This window comes from Lineus longissimus, chromosome 10, assembly GCF_910592395.1.
Source record: "Lineus longissimus chromosome 10, tnLinLong1.2, whole genome shotgun sequence".
NCBI lineage: Eukaryota > Metazoa > Nemertea > Pilidiophora > Heteronemertea > Lineidae > Lineus > Lineus longissimus.
This window is the reverse complement of record NC_088317.1, coordinates 11,586,439-11,606,134: the sequence shown is the minus strand read 5'-3', so window position 1 is coordinate 11,606,134 and position 19,696 is coordinate 11,586,439. Positions and strand designations below refer to the sequence as shown.

The 19,696-nt window shown below is 39.4% G+C and overlaps 1 protein-coding gene across 1 annotated transcript; it reads right to left on the bottom strand.

Moving 5' to 3' along the window:
- Positions 1 to 13,959: 13,959 nt before the first annotated feature.
- On the bottom strand, positions 13,960 to 14,850 carry LOC135494324 (uncharacterized). Its single transcript, XM_064782238.1, has 3 exons — positions 14,721 to 14,850; positions 14,335 to 14,530; positions 13,960 to 14,085 (listed from the first exon to the last, which is right to left on the bottom strand). Exons 1-3 carry the CDS (start codon positions 14,834 to 14,836, stop codon positions 13,960 to 13,962), a joined length of 438 nt encoding a protein of 145 aa, XP_064638308.1. The 5' UTR covers positions 14,837 to 14,850.
- Positions 14,851 to 19,696: the final 4,846 nt, after the last annotated feature.

Here is a 19,696-nt window from a genome sequence, read left to right as displayed (position 1 = left end):
ATTTGGGAAATATTTGATTGCTATCAGAGATGTTCTTAAAGCCGGCAAACTATTCAATGCAAACCATTTTTTCAAACGTATATACAGAGTAAAACAGGGGAATTCTTTGTCATGTGATGTTAGATTTACTGGCGAAGACTCCTGGAAATTCTGCCAAGAGTTTGGACATCTTATCAAATCCCTTGAGCCAGTTGGTGGTTGTGAGTCCATGAACAATCAATGCCTTTTCAAGTCATGTTTACTGCATTTCATTTGTACTGCAGGAAGAGACTGTATAGCATTGTTTAGCAAGTTCAAGACCAGCCAGTTTGATATGAATCAATTGAAAAGACTATGTGAGACTTATCTAGCAGCATATGCCTTGTTTCTGACTAATGTATCTTTGACCACTTGGCATGTTGGTTATATTATTCCATATCATTCACAGATCATGTTCGATACTTTTGGTGTTGGTTTAGGTTTGAATACCATGCAAGGCAGGGAAGCCAAGCACAAACAGTTGTCGAACTATGCAAAGTTTTCTACCCCTCAACACAAGTGGGAAGCTGTTTTTAGGCATGAGTATACTCATTTGGTCTGCCTTAAAAAGATGAGTCCTGAATATGTTGCAAAATCAATGTTTCGAAGCAGGGATTATATAAAGAATAATGTGAAAGTTGTAAACAAGGAGGGTCATTGTGAGTGTGGTGTTAAATGTGAATCATCCATGTGTTTCTATTGTAACCATAGAGTTGTTTCATTAATCAATGATTCATGTTCAGCCAAGTCAGTACATGGTGATTTGAAACAGTTTTTTGGTATTACATAATCAGAATTTGAGAACTTGTACGATTGAGGAATAATTGAACCCAAAGTTGAGGATCTGTTGAGATACTCGAGGGTGGAACTAAGATGCCCTTTTGTATGATATTTTGGGCGCAGATTTGCCCAACCTGGATTCCCACTTTCCAGTTCACATTGAGATTGTAGCTCACAGAAAAAGTTCCGATCTTACCTGCAGTACCCTGCAGTATGCCTGTGCAAGGTGTCTCATCAAAGTTTTATACATGTTTGAGGCAACTATTGAATGATAAAGCGATGATAAATTATGGTTAGTTCTGATAATTTAAAATGAAAATGAATGTTGTGTAGTACCGTGCACCTTTAAATTTGTAAAAATGATTAATGATGAGTCAGATGTAATCTAATGTTAATATGTTTTTAAATTTTTTTAAATGAGTAGATATAAAGATGGTGTTATAAAAATGTATAAATTGCCTCTTTACAGTTTCAAATTAATATTATGCATCCAAATGGCTACAGAATGTGATATGTTGATTGTTTTACTTATGGTTGATATTTTTTAACTTAAAATAAAATGTTGAATTTCAATTTTTGTGTTGATGTATTCAGAAATGATTTTTTTCTTCTGATTCTCAATACCGGAAACAAAGTGGGGAGATTTTTCTAAACCGGGGAGGGGTAATGGCATCACATCACACTACATGTACCACTGCAATAAGTGGGAACAACAATTTGTTTACTGGGCAACACCATATTTATTCAAAACCTCGTAATAAGCAGATACAAAAAGCCTCTTGCCCGTCTTGTTGTACCTAACAGTGAATGGTCGCATCTCGTCCACCACTACATTCATCTTGTTTCCCTGAAATGAAAAAGAGGAATCATTTAGGGTCATTAGATTAAATTTCCAGCAACTGCAATAGATTAGGCCTATAGATTATAAATGGAGTGGATTTCAAAAAGGGGGGCAGGGGTCATTTATCAGAAGTCAAGTGTAAGCCTACTTCACATAGATCCAAATGTCTGTCAGGGAAATGTGAGTCCTAGAATCCAACAATGCATTTTACCTTCCGATCAATCTTCCTCAGGAGGTCTTTCCTATCATGGCCCTCCTCCATCCCCCAGAAATTAAACAACACCACCACCTTTTCCTTGCTGGTTATAGTAAGTGTTATGGTTGACCTTGTCGAGCGTTCTACGGTCCGATACGAATTTGTCGTCAAGAGGAACCGGACCTCCTCAAAAACACTTGATGGTGTATGGTATCCCCAGTCGTCTCAACTGGGGAGTGAGACCGTGCCACGAGGCATAAAAGAGAAACTGTGTTGTGAGACCCGGAGGTGTGTACGCGTAAACGATCGACGATAAATAAAGCCGATTTGAGAATCATTCTGTTGATATCAAGCCGTTTTGAACTCTTTTCCCGGCTCTACGTATAATCCGGAGAGATAATACATCTGGCGACCTTCCCCAAGAACTGATTTAGGAATCTTCTGGCGTGTAACCTAATATTCCTGGCCGGGAAAGTTGAAATGTCATGATCGATGTTGTCAAACTAGATCGCCGCTCGCTCAATGCACGGTAGTGCAATGGTGTAGTGTACAATCAACACGTGTTTTGTGTGTACACTTCCTTGTGTACATTTGGACTACTTGTGACGTTGTGCTGTGTGCTGTGTTTCGGGCCCATGAGAATCCTTGTAGTGGGCCATTCTTTTGTGCGAAGGCATAGGGAATTCCTGACAGCAGATACTTCCGCCTCACATGATTTTGGGACTGGACTAGGCCTACCAAACGAAGCCATATTCTATGTTGGCCGGGGAGGTTTGAAGATATCGAATGGAGCTGATTTTGTGAAGGATGCTGTATATCGTCACCGCCCTCATGTGGTGGTCATTGAACTAGGAACGAATGACATTGTAGACGCTGAAAGGGATTCGACTGCCAGGGAGGCTGCCGCATCTTTGGTGCAGTTAGCTCAACAGTTGCTGGACAGATACGCTGTGAAGGCAGTAGTTTTAAATCTGGTGGTGCAACGTCGTCGTTGCAGTAGGGCAGCACCCGTACCGGCTGTTTTCGACAGACTGCGAGATATTTTTAATTCAAGTGTGCGATCCCTGTGTTGAGAAAATTCACGGATTCTTCCATATCGCCATGACCGCACTATACTTGTCAATTTGCATAATCGCCTAACGAGGGACGAGATTCACATCACATCGCCACGAGGACTTCGACTCTTCACCTTCAGCATGCGAAAAGCAATTAGAATGGGACTCGGAGTGGTTCGACGCCTGCAACGTTTGAGTATTCATCATCACCAGTAGATATATTCTGTCATTTTTTGTATATGATAATTATTTGTCAATGCACATGCATTATTTGTGTATATAGGCCCTTTGCTATTGTTGCATGTCGGTAGGCCTCACATTCGAGATACTTTTGAGTACATTTTGCATTAACTACTGGTAGATGCATTTTCTTTTGCTATAGGTGTTGGTTAACATCAGGTATGTTTGTTGTGCATTTTATGTACTAGAGGTAGTGTAATGCGTATGTGTGCATTTTGTATTATGATAGTACATGTATATTACTGAATTTTTGTTTCAGACTGTTTGCTCTTGTGTGCTGGCTGCATGTTTGGTGTGTGTTTGATGTATGTTCAGTGCTTTAGTAGTCAGGGTACTAGTATGCAATACTAGCATTTTTTTTTTCCCCACATCTGGACTCTGTTGTTTCCTGGTGGTCTGTTGTGTACATGTATTGTGCTCTACATGCATAATTATTTTCTTTAGTTTCAAGAATGGCAGACGGTGGACAGGATATTGATGAGGGCATGCGGCTACGTGGCCGCCAGTTACCGAGGGCTGCTCCGCGCATCACCCCTCGGCGTCGAAGAGATACCCCTGCGCCCGCCCCCCAACCGGTTGGATTTTTCGCGTCTGTGAAGAAGCGGCTGTCGGATCTGTTATCAAATGTATCCTTGGGGTTGGACGAGTCCTCGTTTTTAGGAGATTGTATGGAGGAAACTTCATCAAAATTATCATCAAAATGTGGTACTGTATACTACAAAGTATTGAAAATAGGACAACGCTCAATAATGGAAGTGCTACTTAGTTTACAGATCCTGCTTGAAATAAACACAAATGTCGCAAAACTTATTATGGCCATAATAACACAATGCATGCATTAACAGTCACACACACAAGCACACAATAAGCAGTCCGCCAACCAAACACAACCACTAACGGAACATCAGTCACTCTGAAACTCACCGGTGGCCTGTCATGCAGAGGTAAAAGAGCTCAACTGTTGGCCTGCCAATATTCGCAAGACTACCAGTCCTCAAACTTGGTGCCAGGAGCTTTCCGTAGCTTGTCAAGAACCAACACTTTCCTTATGGTCTTCCACATAAGTCTTCATGATTGATTTTAACACCTTGTTAAAGTTCTCAACTAAGCCATTGCTTTTCGGATTATAAGCAGTTGTGAGCGTCCTATCCACGGAGAGCTTGCGCATTAGAGACTCGTACAATCCTGAAGTGAACTGTGCCCCACAGTCACTGTGCATGATATACATGCACCCAAATCTAGACACCATTTCTCTAATTATTGCGTTACAAATCTCCTCAGTCTCCATGGTTTTCAGCGGGGCAGCCTCGACCCATTTCGTAAAGTTGTCTTCCATGGTGACTGCGAAACGATGTCCACGCGGGGTCTCCTGATTTGATTGGCTTTCTGTGTATGTGTGGGTCTGGTATGATCTGTGCTGTTTGGTCAAGTCCATCCTTACCTGTTTATGGGTACTTGATCCTTCCCTTTCTTCTCACTCAGGTAATTTTTTTAAATGAGTAGATATAAAGATGGTGTTATAAAAATGTATAAATTGCCTCTTTACAGTTTCAAATTAATATTATGCATCCAAATGGCTACAGAATGTGATATGTTGATTGTTTTACTTATGGTTGATATTTTTTAACTTAAAATAAAATGTTGAATTTCAATTTTTGTGTTGATGTATTCAGAAATGATTTTTTTCTTCTGATTCTCAATACCGGAAACAAAGTGGGGAGATTTTTCTAAACCGGGGAGGGGTAATGGCATCACATCACACTACATGTACCACTGCAATAAGTGGGAACAACAATTTGTTTACTGGGCAACACCATATTTATTCAAAACCTCGTAATAAGCAGATACAAAAAGCCTCTTGCCCGTCTTGTTGTACCTAACAGTGAATGGTCGCATCTCGTCCACCACTACATTCATCTTGTTTCCCTGAAATGAAAAAGAGGAATCCCCAGTCGTCTCAACTGGGGAGTGAGACCGTGCCACGAGGCATAAAAGAGAAACTGTGTTGTGAGACCCGGAGGTGTGTACGCGTAAACGATCGACGATAAATAAAGCCGATTTGAGAATCATTCTGTTGATATCAAGCCGTTTTGAACTCTTTTCCCGGCTCTACGTATAATCCGGAGAGATAATACAGATGGTACATCTCTGAAATAAGAAATTGCAAAGAGTAATTAATGGTAGTTCATTAGGCCTAAATGCCAAAGGGCTTAGGCCAACAATGTGGGTGTTTAGGGCTGGACCAAGTTAATTGTCTGTTTGCAGCTCAGTAACCTACTCAAGGTTTTCACACAAAGCCCAAAATCTACTAGTGTGCTTAAAGCCAATGAGTCAAGGTTACGAACCCATAGCCTACACTTACCGAGCAATCTGAATACACCTCCGGGGAGCGTTCACTCTCATCAACAGCAGCATTTTTTTGTGGATGAGGCCAATCTCACTAACGACCATTGGATAAATCTGAAATAAATCAATAAAAAATATGTATTGATATGGCACTGAGTTGAGTAGGTTTTGTTTGGATATTTTGGGTCATGAAGGCCTACGGTTATGTAATTGTAGGCCTACATGTTGGCTATTGTATGCAAAAATGAGGCCTTGGCTAAAGTCCTCTAAAATGTCGTTTAATTGTGCCGGCTCTAAGGAATCCTCTTAGCGCAAAGAGGCCTCTAGTTCTGAAATGGCTCATTCATACGGTGATTCCCCCCCCCCCAAGTTATCTGTTCTTTAAGTTCAAATTATCATATTCCCAAAGGCCAAAGCCATAAATGGGCCAATTTTTTGGCTCACTATAGTACAAGTCAATTTAAAATTCCCGCCAAAATCAATTAACTGCATGTTCTTGGCAACGTAATCAGGCGGTGAAGGTGATGATGTTATGGTCTGTCAACTTGCACTCAATACCAGTCAATGGCAGATTACAGTTGATCAATCGTGTATCTAATATCAAACAATACCAAAATATTTATAATCTAATGTTTTTAATTTTTGAATTCATTGTACTAAGCTTCCCTGGATAAAGAAAAATAATATGATGACGTCATGGTACGCCGCCATCATTCGGAAGACTTCGGGAATGTTCGGTCCTTTCAGAACTATGAACTGCACTGGACGACACGTGCTTGACATGGTCCTATAAAACTACTGATTGATAAATGAGGAGCTTAGTTTAGCCGTCTTACCTGTATGAGATGGTGTTGCCTCGACTTAGCTCGGCCGTGTCCGTCGGGATGGTACTTCCTCGACAGGCACTCCACCATGCCTTCAACTTCATGGCAGAAGGCCACAAACCTTGCCCTCTCACCGCCAGAAAATTGGGTAGAGAGTCCTCTCCAAACATTGGAGAAAGCTCTCTTAAACTCGGGCCCAAGATTGTCCATTTTTTTTATTATTTGGAAAAGACTTTATTCCCGCCAAAGCCCTGTGGAGGGCGAGCAAAGCGTGGGGGTAGAGGTAGGGGAGGTCCCCCTATAATGAGTTATAGAATCTCCCCGGAGAATCTCTTACTAAAAACCTTGTATAAACTTCCCAGCACTTCCCAATACCGGAGAGCTTCTTTTTTTAAGAAGATAAGCTTTTTTTGATAGTTTTAATTCATTATTAGATATATTAATCAAACTTATACATGGCGAAAGTGTTCAACGATCGTGCATCGCAATCATCAAAACCCTCCTCGCCATTATATTATCATTACATGCACCATGCATGCGATTCGATATAATGTATTAATTTTATTGGCTCGCATCTCAAAGCACAGCATGAATGAATGACTATTTAGATCAACAAGCAGCGAATAATGATACTCTTATGAAAGAATTGGCTGGAGCTCGTGGAAGTATACCACGACCTCTAAGGTTTAGTTTAATGAACGCTGAGGAAATCATTGATGCAAAAGAAAGATTTTTAGAGAAGTTTATGAAAAAAAATAATTTAAAATTAAAAGCACCTATGAACGAACTGCGTAACAGACTGACAATTAATGAAAACAATGATATATTTTTTAAAACATCAAGAGAGAACATTAAACTAACGCAAAATAATAAAGAACCTTATACTGTTAGCTCTGTAAAAGGAAAAGGAAAAACAGAATTAATGACATTTTTTAGAAAAATTAATGTTGGAGAAACTCCAATAATTGAAAATGTTGGAGAAAAAACAGCTAGAAGAGAATTGACTTACGAAGATGTAGCAAGATCTAGTTCATTGGATAACATAAAGTCACCTATTCCTATGGAACCTAATGTTATCGATGCTATGCAACCTTCTGATACTTCTGAAGATCTTGTACAAGACACCAATCTTGATACAAATGAAACAAAGTTTGTTGATGTTAACCCTAATGATGTCGATGACATTCAAGATACCACTTTGAATTCAAACGAACCTATAACAACAAAGAATTCTAAATTAAATAAGATCATAGACTATTTCAGAAGACAGTTTCAATCTATTAAAGAAAAATATAGTCGGTCACGTGACAGAATAAAAGATAAAATAAACACATTGAGACAAAATGATGATCCTGAAATGATCCCCTTAATTGAGCATGAAGAACTAAATCTAAAAGAAATTGATGAAGCAGAATCAGATGAAGTGATTAATTTGAATGAAAGAAGTAAAAAACATTTTAAACAATTAGCTGAAAATTTTCGTGATACAGTCAATGATGCAAAAGAATCCTTAGGAGACCGATTAAGCGCTTTATTCAAATTGAAAGGCTTTAAACTTGCTACTATTGTTACTGCAGTTATTTTAACTTTATCTTCCATTGGAGGGACTGTAGCTGCAGTATTGACATAAAAAAAATCAAGTAAACCTTCTAAGCCTACACCAGATAAACCTGGACCTGATACACCTGGAAAACCAGATAAACCTGATCCACCCAGTCATCCTAATAAAATTACACAAGGTTTGATAAAATTTAAACATTGGTTACTTTCTTTAGGTTCAAAAGCTTTAGCAGCACTTCCTGGAATTTTAGGAACCATTATTTCCACTCTATTAAAAGCAGCAGCAGGTGTAGTAGGATTTTTAGCGGAACATTTGATTATAGCTGTCGCTGTCACGATTTTAATTGTGATTCAAATTGTAGTGAATAATGCAGGAACGATTAAAAATAGAGCAAAAAAAATGTCTTCTAAAATAAAATGAATATATGCTTTCATAACACTAAAACCCTTAAGGACAAGTATTAATAATCACTATAAAACAGTGCGTGTTGCAAATGCTATTATTCCTACAACTTATTTCAATATTTCAAGATTTTCAAAAAATAACTATTTAGATTTTGCAGAATCGGCCCCAAGTGATACTTTTAGAAATAACGATTCTGTTTATATTTCAGAAGGACTTTATTCCATTGATTCTTATATCAAAGCGATACAACATGCACTAAAGAAAAAAGGATATCAAAACGATATGATAATTACTTATTTGGAAAACGAAGGTAAAATTGTGATAAAAGTGAATCCTCCTTTTGTAGTGTGGATCCATAAGGAATTACGTACCTTATTAGGAATTAAATTGGAAGATGCATGTATTATCAATGAAGTGAAAGGAGAACACCCTTGTCAATGTTTACCCCATCAAGAATATCGTATTTGTTGTAATATTGTGGATGATGGTAAAAATATTTTAGACGGCGTTCCTTCTAATATTATTTCCACCTTTGTCGCGAAAGGAAAAAATTATGGAGATCTTGTGGAATACAGTTCATTAAAAAAAGTCAAGATTCAAAATTATGATTTTTCCTATATCGAAATTGACATCAAAAATCAAAACAATGAATCCATTGACTTTAAAACCCCGTGTACCATAGATTTACTGTTAGAATAAAAGAATGGACATCTTAGATTCAATCCCCGAACAGGATGAATTTCGTTTTGAGCAGATTGAGCAGATCAAATCAGACTTACAACTAAAAATTGGAAAACGACGTAAACTGTATAAAAATTATAAAAAAATTTCAACTATCCTTCATTGGTTAGAAACTAGCTTTTTTATCGCAGGAGCAGGAATCGCTTCGATTGGCGCAGGCGGTGTTATTACCAATATTGTTACTTTACCTTTAGCTGTTGTTTGTACTATGTTAGGCACAACAGGTAAAATTGTTGTTCCACAATTAAGGAAAAAACTTAAAAAACATAAAACAATCTGGATTCGCACACAAGATTATTTAACCGATGTGAATAATTTACTCTCACGCGCGATTACGAATGAACATATTTCTGCGAGTGAGTTTGATCTTATTATTCAGGAATTTAAAAAATCCAATAAAGTTACAGAGAATCTGAAATAACTTGACTTTCATCAGTGATCATCTGTTTGGGTTATTTTAGCGAGTCAGACTAAAGTAATGAAGTAACTTTATAAGAAGTGTCACGTTCTTATAAAATTAACTCTTTTATCCTTGCATCAATGTAAAGTCATAGTATCGCTTTCCTTTGGGCATTCCTTTTGATTTTATATAATTCAATTTGGGATTGTTCTGTAATTTTTTCTGAATGAGAGAGGTTGTATAGGTGTCAAACACATCTCCTTCGTGGTCTTGTAACGTGAGAATCATTTGAATTCCAAATTGTGTCTCCACTTCTCTGTCGTCTGAAATATGATACCACGTATTGAGTGGAACTTCTTTCCAAAGAAGTATGGGAGAACGTTCTTGTGCTTTTTCTAATTCGTCCAAGTCTTTCACAGATCGAAGCACAAATGCAGGTTTTTTACATTGAATTTCTTCTTCCTTAGATGAAGAATACATGATGTCCTCCTGATTTTTTGAATTTTTCGATTTTCTCGAATTTGATTTTCTCGAATTTGGTTTTCTCGAATGTTCACTCATTTTCTATAAAAGATGAAATCTATTAAATAGACGTTTTTTAAATTTTAATTAATATTTTTCCTTGAGATTATTTAGAAGAATTAAACACGTTAGAAAAGTTAGACACATTGTGGATTTGTGATTTTGTGATTTTTGGAAAAGTTGTAAAAGTTGTAAAAGTTGAAAAAGTTGAAAAAGTTGAAAAAGTTGAAAAAGTTGAAAAAGTTGAAAAAGTTGAAAAAGTTGAAAAAGTTGAAAAAGTTGAAAAAGTTGAAAAAGTTGTAAAAGTTGAAAAAGTTGAATAATCGTTTTGACTAGAAATTATGTAGAGAAGTTTCTAGGAGTTTTTAGCTTTAAAATTTGTAAAAGTTGAATAATCGTTTGACTAGGACTTGACTGAATAAAATCAGGTTAAATCCTGGTGAGCTAGGATTGTCACTTTTTACACTACTTGAATTTGTATCCCCTGATAAACTAGACCAATATGTTCAGGTAGAGATAAAATCGAAACTACGGTGTGTGACGAACCCGACCCGTGTTCTGCCAAACTACTCTGCGAGATGCTACCTGAGCAACACAACCATGACTAAACAAGTTGACGAAACATGCAAGGCATTGGAACCAATTCATGGAGCTGATTCCAAAAGTGTGCAGGATGGATTGTGGCTGACGTTGGTTAAAAAAGCAGGGAAGGGAGCCATTCAAAAGTACTATTCAAATTTATCGAGACCCAAGGCAGAGTAACAAAGCATAAGGAACGGGTAACGGAAGCAAATGTGGTCCGGTGTGTCAAATACATGTATCGTAATGGTTCAATATCCAGTCGAAAATACACTTCATTGCGGCAGGCAGATCTCAGTTTCGAATGTAGTGGTGATGAGCTGATGGCATATCAGGAACTTGTTCATCAGTTGAAAAGTATTTGTAAAGAGCTTCAGGTTCATGAAGTTGCAGGTGTTTCCGGCTGCTACCGGAATCTCGAAGACACCCTCCTGAAGATAGCATCAGTCTATTTAGAGATAGATGAGAAGTTACAGGTCAATGGGCAATCTTTGAATTGGCTGAAGAAGGAAAGAGGCCATTTTTCGATATCTGTTGGGGCAGATGGTGCTCCTGCCTCGAAGTTGAAAACGCACACGCCTGTTCTATTGTCTTCTGAATTTGCCTGAGAAGGTTAATAGCTGCATGTACCAGTTTTTGTTGTTCGGGGCTGATGTACCTGAGGACCATGCTTCTATTCTCAACTATGTTGCCGAAATAGCTTCAAACATGGAGTCCATTGAGAAGAAAGAGTTCATGATTGGATCCACTGTGGTCAGGTTTACTCTTGAACTTGTTCCGGGTGACTGCAAGTGGATAGCCACTGCTTGTGGCGAGCTCAGCAATGCAGCTACCTATCCATCCAGTTATGGCAATGTGCGAAAAGATGACCTGTCAAAGCTTGACAGAAGTTTAGGTGGCAGTGAATCCACCTGGAAACCTTGGTCGTATCTTGATCGACTAGCCGTAGTAAAAAAAGTGGCCTTGAAAAAACAGGAGGCCAGCAGGCGTGATGTAGTGACTAAATACATTGCATCCTTGCATTCTAGGCAAGAACACGTACCTACACTTGGCATTTACTCGGAGCACTGTTATATCGATTCTCTTCATCTGAAAAATAACATCTGTGCTCAGCTTCACCAGGCTATTTTGACTGAAGCCCTAACACTAACTGATGATAAGGTCATCAGGGGTGGCATTGATTTTAAGAATAATGCTTTCATAGAATCTCCCTTTGGCAGATACCTGGTTTGTCTTCGGGATGAAGTTCACGCTGGTCGTATTTTCATACAGGTCAGAAGGTGGTTTACAGAGAATTGTGCCGCTCTGTCAAAAGGTTCCTGTGGCACAAGGCTTCTTGGTGTAAGGTTTACAGGAGAAGACTCCTTCAAATTTTGCCAGGGTTACCCCTACTTGATCAAGGCTGTGGGACAAAATGGGACTCCTGATAGACAATTCAGACTCCTGGTATTTCACTTTGCCTGCACGGTTGTGCGCGAAGCTATTGGTCTTGCTTCAAAGATCAAATTCAGTCAGTTTGAACTGCAACGATTGCAGACTGTTTGTCGACAGTACCATGCATGTCACGTTCTTTTGATGACTGGAGCAAACTTGACAACTTGGCATCTTGGATATGTTGTTCCATTTCATGCGGAGGTTCTTTATCACCGCTTAGGAGTTGGTCTAGGTATCAATAGTATGCAAGGACGGGAGGCCAAGAACAAACAATTGAAGGAGTATGCGAGATTCAGTACCCCCCAGAACAAGTGGGGTATGATATTCCGGCATGAATATCTTGATCTGTATTGGCTCAAAGAGCATGATATGGATGTTGTTGTGAAAGATTTGGTGAAGAGTAGGTCCAGAGATAGATATCACATCAATCCAAATGTGAAAGCTGACATGTGTAAGTGTGGTTTAGCCACTGAGGGTGCATGTCTATTCTGCAATCATCCCACAATGAAGCTGATTGAAGAAACCTGTGAGAAAAGACGAATCTCACCAGAAATGAGGAAGGCACAGCGTGATGTTGTCTGGTAGAAAGGCCTTTGCATTCCTGTTAACCGTAAACACAAAAAGTCCTATATCTCCTTAATGCATGGATCAGTGCCAAATTTTAATCATAGGTACGTCTAATAAAGCCACATAACATATCATACGGGTTTTTGATTTGACCTATTTTTCAAGGTCGCAGAAGTCAAATAGTGTAAATTGGCACATTTTGCAAATAATGAAGCTTTTGACTTAAAACTTGGTACAATTGTACCTCCTAAAGATTCATGCACTTGATTGGGAACAACGTTTACATAGTGTTGGCTGTCGTCACGTCACGATGCATTGTAACTCTGACGGTTTTACATCAGTGTAACTACATGTAATGGCAAAAAGCTGTGAGCAGTTAAAGATGGACTGGAATATCCTGTAATGGCCAAATTTCTATAGAATGTGCGTTGCTAGCCCTGCATCAGGTTTTAATGGCACTGCCTTGGTCAATAGCCACTGGTGTATAATGCATGAAAATGATATTTGTTGTATTGTTGTACAAGGATTCATAGTTGCCAGATTTACATAGATTATCAAAAGGAAAGGAGTTCAGTTGTAAATTGGTTGATTGAAAAACGTGTCCAAATGTCAAGTTTTGAATGCTCAATTTTGTTGTCCACGACTTCTTAATGTCATTCATACAAATTATTAATGAATGTCAATGATAAATAATTCATCTGGTTATTGAGTGATTGAATTTATACTTTTTCAATTATAATCAGTGTTAACCGTAAAATTTGGTGTTGTTTTGAATAGTCTTTCTTGTACATGTACATGCCTGACACTAGTGAGATGTGGCAATGAACACCAGGAGAGGTTTCAACTTCACAGATGTCAAGACTGCCATGTTCAAGGGACATTTCTTTCCAGATGACATCAGCACAATCCATATGATCACCCTGCATCCATGTCAGAATTGCTGGAACTTTGGAAATGCCTCCTATAATTTGCATTTCTAGGACATTTGCCCCCTGAACATCTGCCCACTGGATGTTTGCCCCCTGACACCCCAAAGGATATCACTGTGTCTTACATAGATCCTTCAGGGCGGAGGGGGGGGGGCAAATGAACTAGGGGAGATGCATTTCCCCGCCTACTCCAGATACAGTAGCAGATTCTTATCTTGAATCTGATTCTTCCGCAGTTTGTTGATTCTCGGACATTTGCTCCCCTGATGAAAACTGACTGATATTGGTTTATCTGAAGTCCTTCAAGGGGGGAGATGTCCCAGGGGGTCAACTAATGTCCGGGAGGGGGGGGCAGATGTCCAGGGGGAATGTCCAGGAGGGGGGAGGGGGAGGATGTCTGATACCCAGTTTGTTAATTAAGTCAATCCTTGCTTTTCTGGTAGCATCCAGGAAATTGGAGGAACAAGACACTTGCTGGAGATCCATTCATTCAAAGAAAGGAAATAGCAACAAAAACGTTTTTACTGGGCAATACCATATTTATTCAACACCTCATATCCAGATGTGAGGGAGAGTCTCTTGGTGTTGCTATGGTACTTCAGGGTGAAGGGGTGGCTCTCATTCACGAGGATGCTCATCTTATTTCCCTGAAATGAAAAGGAACAATCAATCAGTATCATGAGATTAAAGTCAAATGCACTTGCATCATGACATTAGAGTGTCTCACATTACATTTAAGTTCATACTCTATCAATTAAAGCCTGCTAGCAGGATCTTTACTACACCAATTGGCCATCATGGGAATGTAGGGAGTTATTCGTGCATTCCAACCCTTGTCACCTTTATTCACACATCGGGATAAATTTTAGTCAGGAGGAGCCTGGGATGCAATTTACCTGTTGGTCCGTCTTCCTCAGCAGGCCATTCCTTTCTAAACCCTCTTCCCTGCCCCAGAAGTTAAAAAGGATCACCACCTTCTCTGCGCTGGTGATGGCAAGTGTCGAGGTGGTTCTTGTCTCTCTAACTGTGGTCCGGAATGAGTTTGTCGTCATCAGGCCCCGGATCTGGTCGAAGACGCAATTTGGTACATCTCTGTAATGAAACAAGAATTGCAATACATACAGCTATCATTCTAAGTGGTGGTGTCCAGGGAAACAGCTACCATATTGATTCGGGGCGGACAAAAGACACCATTTTTCCTGTTGCCTGCCCCCCCCCACAAAAAACCAGTTTTTCTCTATTTCCGTTGAGAATAAAGAACTCATGAAGCTCATGAACCTACCGAGCAATTCGCAGACTCTTCCGTGGACCATTGGACCTCATCATGCAGAGGATCTGCTTGTGAATGAGCCTGATCTCTTCCACAACCATAGGATAACTCTGGAATGACAAAAACATATGGAAAATATGGAAAGAAAAAAACATAGGCCGCCAATTTCTTCACAGAGGGAGAGGGTTAACAATTTGGGCAATAACTTTCTATAGTAACATTTCTTTCTAATCCAAGTAGGCCGCGCAGAGGGCCTGCGCCACCTAAAGGTCTAGGGTACAGTCTCAGTTATTTCGTTCGCACCTCGACCCCCTGGACGTTAGGCCCCCTGTGAGTACTAAACCCGCAGTTATATCAAACCAATTTTTGCGCACTCTGGCGGGCTGCTTCCCGCTTCCCGCTTCCCGCCACGTCAATTATGTCAATCAATCAAATTTCAGGCGGTATAGGTGGTGATGTCATTATCGCAATTTGGTACCATGCCAGGACACGGCTAATCAAAGTTAGTAACTGTTTATATAGCTGATTAGAAAACAATGCGTAAGTGGCTTATGACAACATGTTATTTTCAATTTTTGATTGATTAGACTTTGCTCTTTCATAAACACAATGTAGAAGCTGACGTCAATGTTCGCCACCTCTTGCAAATTACCATTCGGAAGGCTTCGGAAATTGTCGGCTTGGGATCAATATTTCCTTTCTAGGCTCGGGAATGACACAAATAACCTAATTGACGTAGGCCTACTATGCTTTTGACGTATCTGTATAAATTGGAAATTAGAAATACAACTGTCAGTTCATTACCTGCACCAGTTGGTGCTTCCTCGCCTCCGCCCGGCCATACACGTCAGGGCTGTACTTTTGAGCCAGGCACCCTGCAACACCATCAAGTTCGTGGCAGAATGCCCTGAAAATCTCCCTTTCCTCGGCTGTCAGCAATTCGGCACGGAAACCCCTCCGAAAGTTGGAGAGAGCCCCCTTAATATGGCTGTCTAAGTTCTCCATTTTTGTGAACAATTCAAAATTCCCGCCAAATCACTATCGGGGTCTAGCAAAGGGGTGGGGGTGTGATGGAGCCTAAACCCGAATGGCGGTCAATGTTTGTTTGTCATCTATCTTCAGAACCAGTCCACACACCTAAAGATACACATAGGTACTCTTATATATACATGAGTTAAGCGTTTCCCTCTATCAGAGCAGTTTTGATAGGCATATCGGCCACCCATCCCCCCCCCCCCATCTGTTGAAATATACTCCCCGGTAAGGACGCCGTTATAAAACCTCAACATTGGGAAATTCGGCTAATTTATTTCTGATATATTCTTAATACACTTTTTTATTACACTAATAAAGATTTTCGCAAACTTTATAATACATTTGCATTGTGCACCACTCAAAAATGTATCAAGTCTAAAAGTATGTCAAGTATCTAAAAGCACAGGAACCCGCAATGCATTGTATTACATTGTATCTTTCCCGTGACGTTGCCTCGCGGGGAACTCTCCAGTGGCGCGGTCCGTGAATGCGTAATAGAATAAGCACTGCGAGTGGAGAGTGACGTGACGCCGTCATGCCGCTATCGTTAACTGCGCCTGCGCGACGGCGCGAAGAGTGGATCTGACGCTGTGTGGAGCGTGGTCGTAAATGGCGCTGACGTCGCAAAGTGGTGAACTTGGAAACCACGCGTATTCCGCGTTTTGAGCTGGTCCTGAGGCGCTGTGAATTTGCAATATTCAGACAGTACAGCACTTCTTATTAACAGAAGGGGGAATATGTCGTGTCTTGAAGTATTACTGTCGTCTGCTACAGCAGATGCTGTCACCTTGTTATGAATGATGTAACTTGACTCTCCGGAGTCTGGAGACGGGATGATGAGTAATTAATTGTTATTATTTACAAGACTTGCTTCTTTCATTGATGATTGCTACTGGTACGACACCACAGAAGTCCTACTCAAAAGCTGGTCCACGTGAACAGAACCCCAGCAATGACGTTGCAGCAAAGAAAGTTGTGGTATGTAGGCCTGCCTATTAAGGCTGTGTTTTTTTAAGGGAGCCTATTGGCACCTTGTACATTTCATGAGCTGGCATGATTTTGTGCATAACAAATACATTGAAATAGGTGCTATACAGGACAGAGCTAAACATGATAAAAGTAAACTGTTAACAATTTGTGCTGCCACCTGTTGCTGTACTCAAGCAAGCTGGCCGTTAGGGCCCCCTTAAAGCCATGGCGTAATACAATAATGCAATTTGGTGAAGTACTTGACTGTGTTGATGTCATGCATGCTTATATCTGATAAATGTTTGATGATTTACTAGCATAAACTTATACTATTACAATGACGTATGCATGAATGGTAATTGTTGTTCTTTGTTTCTTGCAGGAATTCTCAGATGCCCAGTCCTTATCAGATCTCATCAATGATAAAATGAGAGAGAACATCCGCAAAGCCAGTGGCCAGAAGTGGCGGAAATACCTTAGTAATCTTCTCGCCGCCATTTTCCCACGATCAACGATGGCTAACATGAGCCTTACGGGGGAGAACAGTTCAAAGCCTGCGATGAGTCCAATCGTTCTTACAATTCTGAGAAGTAAGTTCAAATTTTGCAGCTTTCCAATTCATTATGTAAATTAGTTTTACTGCGGAAACAGCCTGTCTTTTGCATCCACCTTGTCAGTCAGCTGACGTTACGAAAAATCATGCATTGGTTTGCATAAAATGCACATGATTTTATGTTTACTTCCTGGTATCCATGCATCCACTACATAGGTTGTTAAACATATCTTGCTGCTACAAATTCAAATAAATATTAATTATTATTCTCACTTTTAATAAAAGACTTAAATTTTGGTTGCAATGATTTTCCACATATTCTAATTTTACAGATTAAGCCGCACACCATAATAACACTGCATTGAAATTCCATTGTTCATAACTTCGAAGAGGCAACAGACACAAGCTTTAATGAAACGATCACAACTAAGCTTCAAAACGAATATAAGGCTTGGAAGAAGGGGAAGGGAGAAGCTGATGTGAAGAAAAGTAAGCAGAAGGAGAAGGAGAATTTGAAGGACGGAAATCAGAAAGTGACAAAGGAGGATGGAAACGAAGCGACTGTGGAGGAGAATGAGCCAGAATCTGGAAAGCAGAAAGATGGATGGACAGTGTCAGTGAACATTTATTAGGATAATTGATTCAGTTTGTTTGGGATCAGCATCCCTCAGTTTGACATACATGGAACCCAATGTATTCAAATTTTAAATTTTAAATTTTAAATTTAATTTTTTTAAATTTTTAAAAAAGTTTTATGTGAAGGGCCCAATGCATTTACATGCACAATGCACCATGACCAAGCAGGTTATGCAGTAATTCCTAAAAAAGATGGCGGTCAGTGCCGGTCCTTGGCTAGTGTGAACTAGTCTAGTGTGTACTGGTCATGTACAAGATTGATTGTGAATAAATTTTGTTTGCTATACTTAATGTTTTGTTTTCAGTGTCATTTACTGGTAACGGCAAGCTGGCTATCTGACAATGCCCAATCCTGCTATTTGGGAAAGGTATTATATAGATTGCCTTTGACCACATGGAAACTTTCATCATGGTAATTTTGATTTTACCATGGTGAACAGGTTTACCACTAAATAGTTCTCCATGGTAAACATAGTAAATGGTTTACCATGGTGAATCGTTAATGGATTTCACCATGGTTAAATGATTTTCCATGGTGAAACTAGTTTTACAGTGCCAATTTACCAGGCATTTCACCATGGTAAGAATTGTATTTTACCATGGTGAAATTCGTGTTTTTACCATGGTAAATTCTGTTTTCACCATGGTAATTTTGTAAGTCACTGGCCAAAACATTTTCTGCATATGTGAAGAAGTACATTAATGTTTAGGTCATCCCAAAAAATTTGGATGACCCCTCTGTCATGTTTCATGTTTGTGTGTACTGTCCATGCTAGTGTGAAGGGGGAAAGCTATTTAGCTAAATCAATGGGAATGACTAACTATTTTCTGCAAGATACTTTATCTAATTCAAAAATGTTGGTCACTAGCTGATTCCACTTCACACTAGAATGGTTCCCAACACATGTTTTTGACTATGGCTCACCAGTAGGGGATTTTGAGATGGCGAAGGACTGTTTTTCGGCTGTTGACTACGGATCTTTTCCAAAGTTATTTGCTGGCACTTTGATTAAAGATGCCATGTTTTTAGAGTCTGAATGTGTTAAGGGGCTTATTTTCCTATCACGAGTTACATGTTATCATGTCAGAAGGGGGTTGGTGAAAACTAAAAAAGGTGTAAATTTTCGCTTTTTCTGATATATCACTTTTTTGGAATAGCTGTAGATCCTATACCCTTTTAGATATTGAAAAAGTGATGATTGCATTGGATTTAGAAGGTCAAAATACCTTTAGACACCAATTTACATTCAGGTGGCCCAAATAATTAGCTTTTGGTGGCAATTAAAAAAATGCCAAATTTCGGTCATTTTTTATGATTTTTGGCGATTTGCGGCAAATGCAAAAAAATACTCCAGAAGCATTTTCAGAGCCTTATATCCTAGTATTTTGATAACTGAGAGCCCTCAAAAAAATTAGACTCTCTAACACTAAAGTTTGAAAATGAGTATTTTAGATTTTGCATTGTCCTAGAAATTTCTTTTATGAGTCCCCAAAAATGCAATTTTTTTCAGTCGAGGGGCGGCCTTTCTGAAGTAAATTGCATTTTTGAATGGCCATAAAATTGTAAATAAGCCTTTAATAGACTGGGACAACTACCTGAAAAAGTAAATGAATGAGGCATTTTTGAGGAAAAGCAGTTCACATACTTTTTCTGGAGCAGTTTTTCGAGCTGAACACGATGAGGGGTGTGAAGAGGCGAAATTTTGCCATTTAAGGGGTCAAAATAGGGGGTCAAAGGTCATCAAGTGCAAATGTCCCTTTTTTCAAGAAATTGTTCAGTCCTCCAAGCTACATC